The sequence below is a fragment of the Cricetulus griseus genome, assembly GCF_003668045.3.
Source record: "Cricetulus griseus strain 17A/GY chromosome 1 unlocalized genomic scaffold, alternate assembly CriGri-PICRH-1.0 chr1_1, whole genome shotgun sequence".
In the NCBI taxonomy this organism is placed as follows: Eukaryota; Metazoa; Chordata; class Mammalia; order Rodentia; family Cricetidae; genus Cricetulus; species Cricetulus griseus.
This window is the reverse complement of record NW_023276807.1, coordinates 201,511,494-201,529,070: the sequence shown is the minus strand read 5'-3', so window position 1 is coordinate 201,529,070 and position 17,577 is coordinate 201,511,494. Positions and strand designations below refer to the sequence as shown.

General features: G+C 41.8%; 1 protein-coding gene across 2 annotated transcripts in view; it reads left to right on the top strand.

Moving 5' to 3' along the window:
* The first annotated feature begins 4,060 nt into the window (after positions 1-4,060).
* Positions 4,061-17,577, top strand: part of Fermt2 (fermitin family member 2) — a 71,082-nt gene continuing 57,565 nt past the window's right edge. For both annotated transcript variants that reach the window (XM_027389287.2, XM_027389288.1), the window contains exons 1-2: positions 4,061-4,153; positions 4,512-4,677. In XM_027389287.2, coding sequence (XP_027245088.1) covers positions 4,521-4,677 — 157 coding nt within the window. In that variant the 5' untranslated portion in view covers positions 4,061-4,153; positions 4,512-4,520. The remainder of the gene's footprint in view (positions 4,154-4,511; positions 4,678-17,577) is intronic.

Genomic DNA, 17,577 nt, shown 5'->3' with positions numbered 1-17,577 from the left:
CTAAGAATGTTGTAGTTGTAGTTTTAGAATTTCAATTTCAAGTCTGCCATCTATTTCAGTTCCCTTTCTGTGTGTAGTGTGAGGTGTGGGTCTAACTTCATCCCTGGGTGGATACTCTTTCTAATGTTTTAAATATAAGCCACTGACTGCCTTAAGAGACTGTGGTGTGCTCTGCATCTGCCCGTTTATTTCAGTCCCCACACTGCTAACCACACTGCTATGACCATGCTGTCGAATGTGAACCTTGGGAATTTTGTCAAGATTCATGACCTATCCTGATGTTCAAACACTCAAACTTAAATCAGAGGGAGATGATTTTCTAGAAGTAAATAAACAAACAAATAAAAAACCTTTCTGGAATGAGAATAGTAAATGCAAGGAATGTATATTTCTTTTCCCTTGGAGCAGAGGTTGCATTGCTATCTCAGAGCCCTTCCTTTGGTCTGGGTAGACACAGGCCTACGCTTTTGCTTATACATTTCTCTTTGCTTCATAGCTTACCAGTTTTGTTCATGTCCCCCTCCTCCACCCCTTGTCCCACCCCACACATGCCTAACCACTTATATCAAAATAGCGGCTGTGTAACCTTCCTCCCTGCCCTACATTCCTTGGTTTCTGTCTCCTTGGTAGCTTTTCATCCCTGGCAATCTGTTTACCTGGCATTTTGATAGGAATAATCCATTATACTTCATCTTGCTGACTTCATATTAAATTTCAAGCCCCATCTTACATATTCACACTAGAAACTTCTCTCCTTTCAACCCCATGATTATATTTTGTAACAATACTTTAGAATAACTTTTAAAGTACACCATAAGTAGGTCCAGAGAAAAAGCCGAAGTCAACCTGAGGCTTACCAAGCCCAGGCTGCATCAGAGGACAGATCTGTGAGGTATCATTTGGTCTAAATCTAAGCCCAGTGCTTGGTACCTTATTTGGATATTGCTGCTTTCAAAGCCTGTGCTGTTCTTCCAAACACTGGAGTTCTCGGCTACTTTTCAGCATGATGTAAGTACCACAAGTATTGCATTGTCTTAGAGGTTCTTATGTGTGTGTATGTGTGTGTGTGGGGGTGTTCAGATAAGAGTCTTCATCTAAATATGTTAGAAAACATTAGGTAGAAGTAAATATTTAAGAAATGCACTTGAATACCTCACTTGATGAACTAGAAGGGGGAAAATATCCTAGTTTCAAAGGTTTGAGTTTTGGCTCCTTTTTAATCTTCAAAGCAGCAACAGCTTGAAATACTCAAAGCAAAGGCATGAAAGAGCCGGCTGCACCCACCCTAATTATTCCTCCAAAGGTATTTAGCCAAGGGTCTCTGCCTCCTTGTGCTTTATATCATTCCAACATCCTGCTGGCTTTTTAAGGTAGCATAAAGTCTCTTGCAAAACTATAATTTAAATGGGGCAGTTATTTACAATATTAAAAGCCCCCATTGCTAATTGTAGGGAACATTTACTGGAGTAGATTAAAGAAACATGGTTGTCCAAGTGGCAGACATTATAGTAGAAGGTTGTTCAGAAAATAGCTCACTGGGAAATAGCTAGAATGTGGAAGCTGAGGTGTGAGAGGACTGCAGCAAGTTTGTCTGAGGAAAAGGAATATTCAGAAAGGACATGGATATTTTTGTTTCTAAAGGCATGTTAGAGAAACTAGTCTCTCTGGGCTTACCAGAACACACACACAGGTCATTAGGAATAATCCTAGGACTCATTCCTGATTCCATTTCCATTCTCTACCCTACCCTTCTCAGCCTCCAACACCTTTTTTTCCCCTTTGTGCCACTTCTAAAGTCTGCCACCTCCTAGTTTATGCATCCTTATACGTTGCCACATTTTTTATAATTTATTTTTATTTTTATGTTAATTGGTGTTTTGCCTGCATGTATGTCTGTGTGAGGGTATTAGACCCTGGAGTTAGACACTTGTGCTTTGAGTGCTGGGAATAGAACTCCGGGTTCTCTGGAAGAGCAGTCTTGGAATGTCCACACAGGGATTTCTTTAATAATGAGATTTCTCTATGGGATAGATTACTGATTCTCTGATATTTGTTTTGAATTGGTACTGGTATGTTTTCTATATCCTTTACATCAATCTATTTGTAAATAAAATGCATACATAGTATAACTCTTATTTGTAGATACTAAACACACACACAAACACACACAGAGAGGAGGGTGGTTCTTGCCCAAGAATGTGGTAGCTGCCCTATCCAGTCTGCCCATCACACAGAGAGGAATTTTGACACTGAATGCAGTTCTTAGCAGTGCCAATAAAGTCCATAATGCCGCCGGTTTTGAGTTGTCGAAACACTAAAATCAACCAAAGCAAACCAAACCCCTCATGACCCCCAGCACTCACTAATTACCTGGGGGATTTCCTTCTAGGTTTTTTTTTTTTTTTTTTTTTTGGTCTGAATATTTTAAAATGGATGAGTTCTTGATTTTACAGCTGCATGTACAATTTTATACAGATTTGTATGTTTGTTTTAAGAATGAATCTCTCTACACACCCCTGGCTGTCCTGGAACTCAATGGGTAGACCAGGCTGGTCTCAAACTCAGAGATTTACCTGCCTCTGCGTCCCGTGTCCTGGGATTAAAGGCATAAGCCACTTTGTCCGACTGGTATAGATTTTTTTTACTCAAGTAAGGAGTTCTCTACATTATTAAAAATATTCTCCTCTATTTTTTCCAACACCATACTTTCATCAACACTTTTTCCACCCTGAATCAACACTTATTTCCAAGTGAACTCCTTGCAACGTTGAAATAAATAGAGTAGCAAGCCTGGCGAGAGGCATCAGTTTCTCCATGATAAATAGTGTAAGGAGAGTGATTTCCCTTCTTTTTCCACCCCAAAACCTCTGGCATTTGACTAAGTTTCCCCACTTTAACTGCCTTATGGGTGTCCACCCTTTCTGGAGGCTGTGCCCTTTCTTTTGCTGTAGTGTTGATGACAAAGGGCCATTTGCCCAGTAGAATCCCTTTTGAAGTTCCTGAGGCAGCTCAAGAACTCCAAAACTTAAAGTCAGAATCTTTCACCGTGTGTCTTATCTGAGCCTTGCTGACCTAAATAATTTTGAGCCATGGATTTGCTAGATAAGGCTATTTCACTGGCTTGCTGATTCTGAACAGTTCCCTTCAACAGAGTAAGTACATTAGTTAGTGGGGAAGATGAAGTGGGCCGTCTCTGTGGGCCGTTCTCCATCGCTAGTCAGTCTTCAACAGGTAAAGATCTTCCCTTTGTGAGCACCGTTCAAAGCTCCTTAAATCTCTTCCAAGTGTGGCGGGGAGCGAGGAAGACACTGCGTGCATCCGAACCACTGAATAGTCTTTTAAGTTGAGGATGAAAAGTCGCAAGTGCGCGCCAACAGTTGGAGAGGGCAGAGAATCGGTCTCGGGCAAACTACTGCCCCGAGGGGATGTTCCCCCCCCTTTCCAGCAGGAGCGCAATGGCCACGCTCTGGCTTCTGGCAGGCGCTTGGGTTGAAGGGGTTAGGAATGCTCGCCCACGCCCGGGGGGTCCAACAGGAGCTGAGGATCGGTGCCGGACCCCGCTTGCCAGGCAACTTTTGTGACTCATTCGCCCCTCTGACCTTTCTCCTGCTTTTGTGGGATGTTCAAGGCAGACATCGTAAAAGTTTCTGCATCCCAACTCCTCTCCCTAGCTCCCCGGCGCGATGTCCCCGCGGCCCGGGCCCAGGTTCCCCGCACACGTCCCCGGGCCTGGGAACTTCCCGCCGCGGCTTCTCACGCGCGAAGCCCAGACCCCGCTCGCAGGCGCCGCCTCGGCCCCCGCGCGCGCCCCCGCCCCCCTCCCCAGCTCCGCAGCCGGAGAGCCCGGATGTTGGATTCCATCCCTGTGCCTGGTCCTTCATTTCCATAAAAGGGCAGCGCTCCGCAGGGCCGAGATTGCGGCCGCCGCCTCCCCCGCGGCGCTCCCCGAGGCGCGCGCCCCCCCCGGCCCCACCAGAGCGCGCGCCGCCCCCGCGGGGAGCGCGGCCGGCCGGAGAACAGAGAGGAGGGGGCGGGGCTGCGGGCCTCTTTCTTCAGCGGCGCGGGAGGGGGGCTTCAGCAGCTTCCCTTAGAGCAGAGACGCGGGCGCCGCCGGCCTCGCCTGTTGCCGCGGGAGCCGGGCGGGAGGAGCACGGTGAGGGACGCGGCGGGAGGAGAGGGGTGCCCGCCGCGGGAGGAGCGGGGCGCGGCGGGAGGAGCGGAGCAGAGCGGAGCGCAGCGGGGAGGAACGCAGCGCGGTCTCCCGGACCCGGGGCGCGGGGCACGGGGCGGGGCGGGCTGGGGCGCAGCGGCTGCAGGTGAAGGCGTCTGAGTCCGCTAGGCGGGCGGAGGCCAGGGTCTCGGGGTGCTGCCTCGCCGGCGCTTGGGGTGTGCGCGCGTAGACGCGGCTCCTTCGCCTTCTCCCTGGCCGCGGCCGGCGCAGCGGAGTCAGTTCGGTTTGTCTTCCTTTGGGGGAGTGACGCTGACGAGAGCCATTTCCTCCGCGCTCGCAGGAAGGAGCCATGGCTCTGGACGGGATAAGGATGCCAGATGGCTGCTACGCGGACGGGACGTGGGAACTGAGCGTCCATGTCACGGACCTGAACCGTGATGTCACCCTGAGAGTGACCGGGGAGGTGCACATCGGAGGGGTGATGTTGAAGTTGGTGGAGAAACTCGGTGAGTAGCACCCAAGATGCCTCCAATAAAGACTTCCCAGAATGGGAGGAGGGGGTGGGGAGGAAAGACGGCGGGGGGAGGGGTGGGATTGGGAGATCCCGGCACCCGGCATGTGCTGCGCTTAAAAACCCGAAATTTGTTAGTATTAGGACGCATCGACCTGCTCCCCTTTGCGTCCTCTTTTGTTATTTTGATTCTACGTAAGGTAGTGATTCGAGCCTATCAAATACTTATCTCCGGCTTCCCGGGACGACTTGTTGAAAGCAACGAGGAGAGCATGAAGGTGAAAAGTTGCAAATGTGATATTACGGGTCTGTGTTACCACGTCTTACCCTCCTGGAATCTGGGTGTTGATGACGGTGGTTATTGGGGGGAATGTGCAGCTGGCGTCGGTCATGAAGTTTCTGTAGCTGGACTACGTGATGGAGTGCAGTGAAATGTTCCACTCATCCGCTCTTGCGAGGGGTGGGGCAGTTCTTGACAAACTTGGTATCTATATTGAGTTGGAAGTAAGCTATTTCGAGCATTTAGGTTTTTATATTAAGAAGCCCGTGAAAAAACTTAGTGTTTTTATTATTATTATTTTTTGTTGTTTTTTTTTTAAATCACACTTTATTAAGCTAATTTGAGGTTGACAGAATTTGAGTACACGTAGATACTGGGTTGATTGTGACTCTGATTGGAAGTAAAGGGCGATCACGCAGAATATTCGAGAAAACTTGGCTCTACACACTTTGTGATCAGTCAAACCTTTTTCACTGGGCAGAAGCAAGTGACTAAATAAGATGGGTGATTTTATCGGAGAGCCTTATGAAAGAGGACTGCCTTCCTGGGCTGTAAAGTGCTTGCTGCGGTATATAATGAAGTTGTGCTGAGTTGGGTTGTATGGGGGTGTCACTTTAGACAGGCTTTGTTGGTTTTGATCAGCATACATGCTTCAGGTCATTCTGGGAAAGTAAGGGAAATGTATTTCTTATCAAGGGTGAGGGGCACTGTATATTTACCATATGAACTTAGGTGAAATAGCAGTCTGATACAATTTGGGAAATTAGACTGAATTCATTTAGGTGAACCTGCTTTATGCCACTGCATCGAATTTAATTATTGAAGGACCAAGAAGGAGCTCATTGCAAGGGGGCTTCTCCTTCACAGGGTCCATTGTTTGACTCTAGAGACAGTTCAAGAAAGAGCCCCCAAGGAGCCTTTGAGAATTCCATTTTGCTGGTTTAACCAAGTAACTGTCAGTTTATAGTTTTTATTTGATTCAGGTAAATCAATCACTGTTGGCAAAATATTTACCAACCCTTTTTGTTCAGCTCCGTTTGAGGGTGAAAACTGTTCAATATGGTTCTTGTTGGATAAGGAGACAGTCATTTGTATCAAATTTCCTTAAGTGTGATAAATAGACCTTATTAATACATTGTAGTTTTTAATTATTTACTTAGTTAATTTTTGTTTTTGTTATTTTAAACAGAGTCTGGCTGTGTAGCTCAGGCTGGCCAGGAACTCACAGAGACCTGCCTCTGAGTTTAGAGATTAAAAGGGTGCCCTACCGGTGTTAAAGGTGACTTAGACAAGTTGGAATTCTCAAAAAACAGGCTTTAATGAATAAATAATGATTTCTACTATATTTACATCACTTTGATTGACTGTTATGAAATCACAATTATAAATAGAATTGTAGGGGATGAGCTGTTTGTAGACAGGACTGAGGTTTTTTTTGAGTAACTATAATCTTAATAAATAATGCTTATGCAGATTAATTACCTAGAAAAAAAGCCTAAAGGGGCATCAGGGAACTTTGTGCCTTTCTTCAGTTGAGCCAATACTGACTCCTCGTATGTTTTAAGTTCCAAATAGGAGGCATTTTTCAGCAAACTTGACAGGTAAATAGGGTAGGATGCCACTAAAGAATGTCCACAAATCAGGCTAGTCAAATTGGAAAAGAATCCCGTAGTTTTCAGGTTGGAATGGGCTGCCAGCTGAAGCCCTGCATCACTATCACAGAAGGTATTAAAGGGCAGACTTGATGGCTACTTGTCAACAGTGGCTAACTAGATCAAAGCACCCTACAGAGTCTAGATAAGACTTGGAGGTCATTGTAGGGATGAGATGAGAGAGTGCTACTGTGTCTGGGGTCTTCAGATTGCACGGCAGTACTGGGCATGTAGCAAAGGCAGGCTTTGTGACCAGTTAATGACACTGTACTGCAAGCAGCCATAATTTGTATCTTCAGGCTCCCACTGCCTATCTGACACCCTTTTTGTCCTCATTGGAGGGTATATGATTACCAAAGGCTTTATAATTCAAAGCTGTCTTCCCCATACTGTATTCATGGCACCCCATGATTCCCTGGAGTTAATAGATCCCAGGATGACCCCTCCTTTTGATGTATTAAGTGTGGAAGCTCTGGGAAGAGGGTACTTTTGCTGTCCTTAGGTCCTCAAAGATGCATGTGAACAGAAAAGGGAACAGCCATACAGACCAAGACAAAAGGGTAAACCATGCTTTCTTAGGATGTGTCATTTGTATCTTTGTATTTGATTTCCGTGTTTTATACAGAACATTTGCATTTCAGGGAATGTTATTAAAACCTGATTCTTAGATTTATTACTTTAATTTCAAATATCTGAAAAGTCACGTCTTACTGTAGGGTACATTTATCATTCTACATTAGACATTTAAAAGAAAACAAGAATTATATGCTGTGAATATGATGTGGGCTTTAGGGATTTGCATCTTGATAAGACAGAAACTTTTATCATTGGCCCTGAGTAGGCTGATCTTAGGCAGCAGCCTCATTATTGTATACCTCAGTGTATGTAAAAAATTGTTTTCTATCTATTTCTTTTTCAAAACCACAAAGAATGCTTTAAATATTACTGCAATTGTTATTAAAAGTAAAATTTTAAATATGCATAGTTTAAAATTTTTTCCTTGTGTATGTTGTAAATGCCATGTTATATAATGGCATTTTCTTTTTTTTAATGCTTTACCTTTATTCTCTTTATATATTTTATTTTATGTGCATTGGTGTTTTTGCCATGGGTGTCAGGGCCCCTGAAACTGGAGTTACAGACAGATATAAGCTGCCATGTGGGTGCTGGGAATTGAACTCAGGTCTTCTGGAAGAGTAGTCAGTGCTCTTAAACCCTGAGCCATCTCTCTGGTCCCCATAATGGCATTTTCATACCGATATATGGCATATGTTGAATGTATATTGGTTTGTTTGGAAGCAGCATCTCATTATGTACTCTAGGTTAGCTTGGAACTCACTGTATAGCCCAAGCTGACCTTGAACTTAGCCTCCAAAGCACTATAGGATCCATGCTTACACTGCCATGACTGGCATGTGTAGGGCTGTTGTCTTGTTTGTTTCTTATTTGTTTTGGTTTTTCAAGACAGGGTTTCTCTGTGTAGCTCTGGCTATAATGGAACTCTGTCTATAGACCAGGCTGGCCTCAAATACAGAGATCCACCTTCCTCAGTCTCCCAAGTGCTGGAATTAAAGGTGTGTATCCCCATACCTGGCTTTTTTTTTTTTTTTTAAAGAAAAAAAATGGAACTATAGCAAGGATAAGGGTTATAAAAATAATATAAAAGGATACAATTTAAAATAATTGTGTCTAAAAATAAATTCTGAAAGGAGGCTTAATTGGATGGGATTCCTCTGGAGACCACTGGAAAGCAATTACAGATGAAGACCTGTGAGATTCAGCACTCCAGCCTGCACTGACTGAGGGTTCTGAGGACCAGAGATGCTGAAGTGATGTTATGTTTGTTTTTTTCCTTTTTTTAAAAAGATACTCTGAGCTAACCCTTGCCCGAGTTTTTGTTCACTGAGTTTTAGAGTCACTTTACAAAAGTCTTTTTAGATCATTTTTTACAATTCCATGAGAGCCTTTGTAAAAATATTCACTTTCAACGGTGAGTAAGGAATTTATAGTATTGTGGAGCTCACTGAATGGATGTCTCAGCAGGCAGCCCTGTGAGCTGGGAAGAATTGTCTTACAAGACTAATTTCTTCTAGTTCTGAGTCTGAAATTAAATCCGATAATACAGATCAAAAATACAAGTTTCAGGATTCAGGTATAACAAAGAAAAAATGAATGGGATTGACTTAAAAAAAAAATTGAAGATTATCGGCGAAGGTCCAGGTTGGAGCATGCCCTATTCCCAGCAGTTGGGAGGCAGAGGCAAGTGGATCTCTGTGAGTTTGAAGCCAGCCTGGTCTACACAGTGAGTTCCAGGCCAGCCAAGGCTATATGATGAGACGAGGTCCCAGAAAGGGGGGATGGGGGAAATCCATTTAGGTTGGGAAGTTAGCATGCATGATTTAAACTAAACGAAAGTATTAGTCAAGGTACTTACAGATTACTCAAAGTAATTTCTAAGTGTGCATTTCAGAAGTACAAATAGCTGGTTTTTTCCTCCAGGAACTCTAAAAATAAGTTTTAATTGAGTGGCAGATGAAAGAAGGAGTTGGCTCACATTAGGGGCTTTCTTATGCAAAGTACTTTAAACACTAAGATCAGAGGTTGACTAGGTGTCCACAGGGAGAGAGGCCACATAGCTGGACAGCTCTAACTGGACAGCTCTCTTCCCGTCTTTATGTGTGTAGCTCCCCGAGGAAGGCAGACTTATTTTGTAGAATGGTGTCCATGCTGGGAAAATCCTGTTTCCCCCTTTGAAGGCTCCAAGTGTGTTAGGGTTATCAGGCATGTTCATGTTTTCAAGTGATTGCGTAGGTGGGAGGAACAGCTGGGAACTCACAAAGTGAATTGAATCCTAGTTAAATCTGATAGCACGTTTACTCAGTGTTTCTGATTGGAGGAATTTAGTATTGAATTTTATCTGTTGATTAAAAACTTACAAGTTCTTTGAGCAAGAGAGATGGTTCACAGTAGGTAAAGGTGCCCGAGGCCAAGCATGACAACCACAAAGTGCCGTCATTTTCTGGAACTCAGGTGATAACTGACTCCTACAAATTGTCCTTTGACCTTCAGACATGCACTGTTGCATGCACACCCCCCAAAACATGTTTAAAAAACTTTTTTTTTAAAATTTAAGCTGCTTAAGAATAGAGGACAGTGTACATTTTGCTATATTCTGTATAAACCTCAATAAAGTATGAGCTATTTTGTTGGATGCGTTATGTGGTATTTACAGGTTCTCACTAGGTTGATCCTCCTGCCTTTGCCTCCTGAGTGCTGGGATTAAAGGTGGTACTTCCTCCGTGGGTTTTTTTTTTTTTTTTAACTCTGCCATGTTTTATGCCCCAATTTTCTACAAAATAAGTAAGTCTGTTAGATTGCAACTAGAATTAACTTATTTCTAGGACTAAAGGCTATGTTTGTTGTTATCCAGTTATTTACAAAAGAAGTTGTTTTTAAAAAGTCTTTTGTCATTTGAAAGAAAATGCTTTTAACTTTAATCTTTTACTCATCTTTAAAACTTCATACTAAGTCAAGAAGGGCTCTGAGTACTGTGTAATCTTCAACTCTGTCACTTTGTCATTTGACTTTATTGCTGGAAAACACACAGCTTTTAGGGCTGGATAAGTGGATTGTTGCCATCATAACCTTTTGTCTTTACTCAAACACATACTGCATAAAAAATGAGGCCTTCTCTCTTAAACGATTAGAGTATGTTTATGTTTTTCTCAAATTCAGGAAGTTTAGTATTGATTTAATGCTGTCATCTGTTATATAAAATCTATATTCAAATACATTCAAATTTTGCTTGTCCCAATAGCAATGATTGTAGCCAGACTGGCCTCTTCTTCTTTAATATACAAAATATCTAAGTGCAGAGTTGAAAGAGAATGTGCAATTAAGATGCATGTAGAGTAACAGTGTCTGTTTCCAGACTTCGTAGCCACACTGTTTCCAGCACTATAGCCACACTTTAAAACAGCCTTGTTAAGACACATCTTTGCAACCAGGTGTTGGCTCTCAGAACTGGGAGGCAGAGGCAGGCAGATCTCTGTGAGCTCAAGGCCAGCCTGGTCTGCAGAGTGAGTTCTAGGACAGGCTCCAAAGCAATACAGAGAAACCCTGTCTCAAAAAACCAAAACCAAACCAAAACAAAAACCCAAAAAACAAAAACAAAAAAACAAAGACATATCTTTACCTTCTAAAGCAAAAGTATCAGTGTGGTGCTTGGTATTTTTCTAAGTTTGCTTTCAGACTGTATCTTTAAATTCATTTTAACTCAGATTAGACTGTTGGGAAGGTTTTAATTTTAATATTCTTTTTGTAATGGGTTCTCCTTATTTTGCTCAGGCTGGCCTGGAATTCCTGGGTTTAAATGCCTTGCCTTGACTTCCCAAGTATAAGGATTATTATGGGTGTGCACCCTACACCCAGCAGTATTAATAACATTCTTAGACATCATTGGCTATAGATTACCCCTAGTACCAGCTGTCCTCAGATGTTTTATGTGCTAATGGATACATAGATTGGTAAGAAAAGAATGTGTTGTCTGTTTGCCAGCAGATCTGATTTCAGCTTCTGACATTGTCACTTCCTGATTTGTGTGATCCATGGGCAACCAATCCAGTCTTTTGATTGGGTCTTGACTTCTATAAAATGGGAAAAACAAAGTTCTTAAACCAGGCATGGTGGTGCATGCCTGTAATCCCAGGAGATGACGTCGAGAGTTGGCTACATAGTGAGGTGGAAGCCAGTCTGGGCTCCATGAGACCCTGTCTCAAAAAGTAAACAGATCCAGTGACGTACCTCAGCAGGTAAAATTCCCAGGACTTATATGGTAGGAGAGAACTGACTTTTAAAAGCTGTCCTCTGACATAACACACACTCAGCATATGCACTGGCACATGATCAAGAATAGTTGTAACAACAATTGAAAAGACAGATTCCCATAGGTTTTGTTGAGACTTAATTGGGTTATTAAACATTGAGATGCTTTATAAAAACTATTAGTGGTATGCAAATTCAGTGAGTACACTTTGTCCACATCAAAAGTCTCTGGTCATATACTGTGGAGGAAGGGTGTCTGAAGTATAATGTAGAATACTTAGTTTCATATTTGTGAGAGGAGAATTGTATACCTCAAAAGGAGTTTAGTTTGGGATTACTGTGTGTTCCTGTCTTCTAGACTACAAGAAAAATAGCCATCATTCTGCTCTTCCCCTCACTTTGAAACACACACCTGCCCCTGTAATGTAACAAAGAGCTATTTAACCACCGTTTTCCTGAGATTTCTGAAATGCAATTGACCAGTAAGTGGATGATGGTATTTCAGGGATTTGAAAAATTTATAGCCAGTGGTAAATTAATTCCCTCCATAATCTGTTTTATAGGAGTGGTGTTTTCTATTCATTTATAATAAAGGAGTGAAGTAAAATTATTTTTTGGCACATGAAACAGCTTATTCCGAAACTCATGAAAGTACTTTGGGAAAAAAGCTAATGTATTCAGATTCCTTGTTTATTTTTGATGCTGAGACTCAAAACCATGGCCTCAGAGATGCTAACTAATCAAGCGCTCTGCCACTGAGCCAGACCTTCAGTTATGGGTACAGGATTTTAATTTAATAATTTTATACAAATATTAATATCCAAGTATTAATGCCTTATATGAAGTAAATACCATACAAGATGGTTTTTTTTGGGGGGGGCGGGTTTCGAGGCAGGGTTTCTCTGTGGCATTGGAGGCTGTCCTGGGACTGCAAGATGTTTTAAAATAACCCTTTTATTATCTTTTTTAAAGATTTTATTTATTGCATATGAGTGTTTCGGCTTTATGTATATATGTGCACCATGTGCATGCCTTGAATCTCCTAAGATTAGGGGTGCTAGGAATTAAACCCAGGACGTCTTCTGAAAGAGCAGCTGCTACTCTTAATCGCTGAGCCATCTCTCCAGCATTTTGTTCTTAGATGTGACATTTTGCACTTGATTTGTGATTACAGATTACTAACTATAGAAATCCATTTTGAAACATACAGTTTGTTGTCAGAATTACTGTATTAGACTGTAATCCATCAGCCCTTTTTTTACACTATTGCTACTGTTTTCGTTTGTTCCAGACAGTGTCTCATGCAGCAAAGACTGGCCTAGAACTCTGTGTGGCTGAGGGTAATTGGACATTTGATCCTACCTCGTCCATCTCCCAAGTCTGGGATTACACTGTGCATCTGTATACTCAGTAATGTAGTGCTGACAATCAGACTCAGGGCTTCTGCATGTGAAGCAGACACTCTACCAACTACATTATATTTCTAGCCCTACTAGTTTTCTTAACGTGTGCAAGCTTTTTCAGGTATAATTTACACAAAGCAAAAATAGTCCTTGAATATAATGTTCTGACTTAATAAATTCACAGTCATGTTAAGCTACCATAATCAATAAAAAATAGGCCCCAAGTAGGCCTGAAGTCTTTAAACAATTGCTGGTTTACCTTTTCTGGGGAGCCTTGAGGATGGAACATACTGATGTATCTCTTTGAATCTGGTTTCTTGATACAGTTGGACCCTTTGGTGAATTTGAACATGTCTAGTTTTTAGGCAGTTTTTATGGAATGGATTGTATACTATAGTGGTGTGTGTGTGTGTGTGTGTGTGTGTGTGTGTGTGTGTGTGTGTGTGTGTGTGTGTGTGTGGTGTGGGGGTGGTTATAGGCAGGGTTTTTCTTGTAGCCTTGGCTGTCCTAGGGCTCTGTAAACCAGGCTGGCCTCAGGCTGGCCTCAAACTCAGGGATCCACCTGCTTTTGCCTCCTAAATGCTGGGATTAAAAGTATGTGCCACCACCACCCAGCTTGGTTATGTGCTATAGTGTTATCAGTAATTGAAGACATTTGAGTTGTTGGCAGGTTTTGGCGATTGTGAATAGAGTTGCCATAAACGTGTGTGGACATAGTTTCACATTTCTCTTTGATAAGAATTGGAACTGCTGGGCCTAAAATATACACGTAATGTTACAAGAAACCACCCAGCTTGTCAGAGTCATTTTTGCACATCTGTCAGCATTGTACGAAAGTTCTGGTTGGTCCTCAGCACACAGTAGTCAGGGTTTGTTGTTGTGTGTTTTCATATTAGCTGTTCTGATAACTACTTTTGCTTTTGGGTAGACTGTCTGGAATGAGTGACGGCAGTAGTATACTTTTCAAAGTTCTTATTTGCTGCTGTATGTATATGTTTGTAAATGAAGCTGACTGGCCTTCCTGGCCCAGAGATCTCCAGACTCCACCCCCACCCCACCTCCCAGCACTAGGATAACAAGTACATACTCCACTGGCTTTTTAATTGAGTGCTTGCACTGCAAGGGTTTTGTTGATTGATCCCCTGTTTTTATTTTGATTGTTTTTATTTTTTAAAGCTTTCCTTTATCTTAAGTATATAGTATGTATCTGTGTGTAAGTGCATGTGTAATGCAGGTGCCTGCAGAGGCCTGAAGAGGATGCCTGGCTTGATTTATAGGTAGCAGTAGTGAGATACCTGGCATGGGTGCTGCAAATGGCACTTGAGTCCTCTGTAAGAGACACCACGTGGTTGCTGAAAATCAAACCCCAGACCTCTGGAAGAGCATCCGTTGCTCTTAAACTCTGAGCCATCTCTCCAGTCTCCTTAAGAGCAAATATTTTAAGTCAGTATTTCACCTCTGTAACCCAGGTTGACCTGGCAGTCACTGTGTAGGTCAGGTTGTCTAAATTCATGGAAAGCCTCCTACCTTAGCTTTTTTTCTTTGTTTTTTCGAGACAGGGTTTCACTTGTGTAGCTTTGGAGCCTGTCCTGGAACTAGTTCTTGTAGACCAGACTGGTCTTGAACTCACAGAGATCTGCCTGCCTCTGCTGGGATTAAAGGCATGTGCCACCACTGCCTGGCTTTACCTTAGCTTTTTGAGTGTTAGGTTTACAGATGTTAGGGCCATAGGATTGAGACTTGTCTTTTGTACATGAGGACTAGCCCTGGATGACCTTAACACTTGTCTAGGTTATCCATCTGAAAACCACCAGCAGAAACATCTCTAAATTTATCATCTTTTCTTAACTCTATATCTTATGTTACGTGGTAATTTAAAAATATATCAGGTATTTTAAAGGTTGATATTTTGAAGCATCAATATAATGTTTTTAATATCTTTTTCATAATAGAACACCTGAAGTTATAAGTAAGACACCAATAAAGTGCCTGGGTTATCGATTGTAGCTTTCTATTGGTTAAGTGCCTTCTGGTATAATGTTCCTAATGTAATTTTGGGATTCTGACTTAAAAATTTTATAAGTCTTAAAATTAAAAATAACTTTAAAAGGGCAAGTGATTGCTGTATCAGTTTTTAAAAGCTTTAGACAGTATGAAGCTACCTGTGCCAGGATCCTGACTGTGCCATAGACCAGCTGTGTGGCATTGGACTGTACCCCTCATTTGTAGAATGATTAGAAGGACTACATCAGCAAACACATGTGGAGTGTTAGAACATTTGTGATGGTGGTAAGCATCATCACAGTACCATCATCAGTGGTAAGCATCATCACAGTACCATCATCAGTGGTAAGCATCATCACAGAACCATCATCAGTGGTAAGCATCATCACAGTACCATCATCAGTAGTAAGCATCATCACAGTACCATCATCAGTGGTAAGCATCATCACAGTACCATCATCAGTAGTAAGCATCATCACAGTACCATCATCAGTGGTAAGCATCATCATAGTACCATCATCAGTGGTAAGCATCATCACAATACAGACCATTAGTGGTTTGCACAGTTTTCTCTAGAACTAAACTAGAGAAGTAATAGTATTTTCTAACAGATTATTAAAGATATCTTTTATTAAGTTAAGCCAGCTAGTACTCATATATTCTCTATCATATTAGAAGTATATTGAGCTTTACGGTACTACCTTGTAGTAATATTACTAATATTATGAAGAGTTAAGTATGATGTTTTACAAGCAGTAAATTTTATGCTTCAGTATACACTGTCCTGGTGTAGAGGGCATTATATAAATTTAGTTTTCTGGTTAGACAAATGTCTTTTTTTTTTTTTTTTTGATGGCAGTTAAAAACTTAAAAGACATGGCCAGAAGTTGTGTGTATTGTAAACTAGCTTTATTTAATTTTGCTTAACTTAGATTTCACACCTACTTTTTTTTTTTTTAAAGATTTATTTATCAAGTATACAGTGCAAGCCAGAAGAGGGCAGCAGATCCCATTACAGATGGTTGTGAGCCACCATGTGGTTGCTGGGAATTGAACTCAGGACCTCTGGAAGAACAGTCAGTGCTCTTAACCCCTGAGTCATCTCTCCAGCCCTCACACCTACTTCTTAAAGTTAGTATATTGCCTAAATATCTGTGGTTGTCAGTAGAAAGTCAGTAAAAATATCCTTCAGCCAAGTGTATGGCACACAGTTCTAATCCTGAATTCGGGAGGCAGAGGCTTGCAGATAACCTGAGTTCTAGGTCAGCCTGCTCTCCGTAACAAGTTCAAAGCCAGCCAAAGCTACATAGTAAGACCCTGTCTTAGAAAAATAATGTGCAAGCAAGAAGCACGAAGGTGAGAAATAGTTTAAAATATAATGATTGTAGTGTTTAATTAGAAATCTTTGATTTAGTTGTTTGTCAAAACCACTTTGGAAGATTTTTATTTTCACCAATTCTGTTTAATAGAGTGACGTCTGATTACTTCCCTGAAGTAAGACCACATGTGTTTGAATACTAGCTTGATAACATTTGTTTTATGGTCTCACACTGTTGCTTAGTGCCCCTGTGCCTTAGTTGTCTTGTAAGCGAAGTGGGAGTAGTAATGTACTTACCTCCTAGGGGTAGAGCAGTGTATCAGTGATGGTTATAATTTCTTAAGGCTCCTTGAAGTTTACTATTTTACTGAGTTTGGGGAATAAATGTCTTAAATGATGATGATGATGGTTACAAAACATCCCATCACATATACATTCTATATGTTCATGGTGCATCATGTTATTGAGGTATGGGATGAAGTATGTGAATTCATGTCTCCCAGGAACAACAGCAAACATGGCGGGAGGTGGGGGGGGGTAAGTGCTATTTTAATATGTCCTTCCTGTTGTCATTGGGAGTTGCTTTCTGATAACAAAATGAAATAAATTACTTTGAGTTGGTAGCCTGGCTAAGAAATAAATGCCAGATAACTTGTGCCCTGGTATAGGGAGATGGTATAGACTTAGAAGTATAACTAGTGGCTGGCCTTAGTTGAGGACGGTCCGTGGAAAAGTTAGAAAGACACTCTGGGTGGGAGATAGCAGTGTCATGGTGTATTATAGATTATCCTAGAGGAGTAGGAGATAGACTATCAGAAGAAAACCTGATTGAATTCAAAATGCTATTTTTATACTCCATTTATTCTCCACTTACCCACTTAATACTGGAATAAATAAAATTAACTCAACATTTTACTATCATTCCACTTTCGGTCATGAAGAAAAATATTCTTTACATAGTAACTACTAAAATGTAGCAAAAGTCAGTGCAAATAAAATAGAGGAATATGTACTGGAGACCTGGCCTGGAATATAGGAAAGGATTTGTAGAGAACTTCCTGGGGCCACAGAGAGTACAATGGATGACAGCTAATATTCTACAGGTTGACCCACCAGATGAATGACTGTGAGACTGACCTTGAACTCACAGAGATCCACCTGACTCTGCCTCCCCAGTGCTGGTATTTCAGTCTCTTTCTTATAGCACTGAGGCCGATCAGCCCAGGGGTGGCAACACCCACCTTGGGCTGTGTTCTCCCATTAAACAGTAACCAAGAAAATAATCCACAGGGTTGCCCTCAGGCCAGTCTTATGGAGACATTTTCTCAGTTGTGGTTCCCTCTTAGATAACTATAGTTCCTGTTAAACTGTGGAGAGAGAGGCCGAAACAGACAATGACAACCAAGACAGCTGG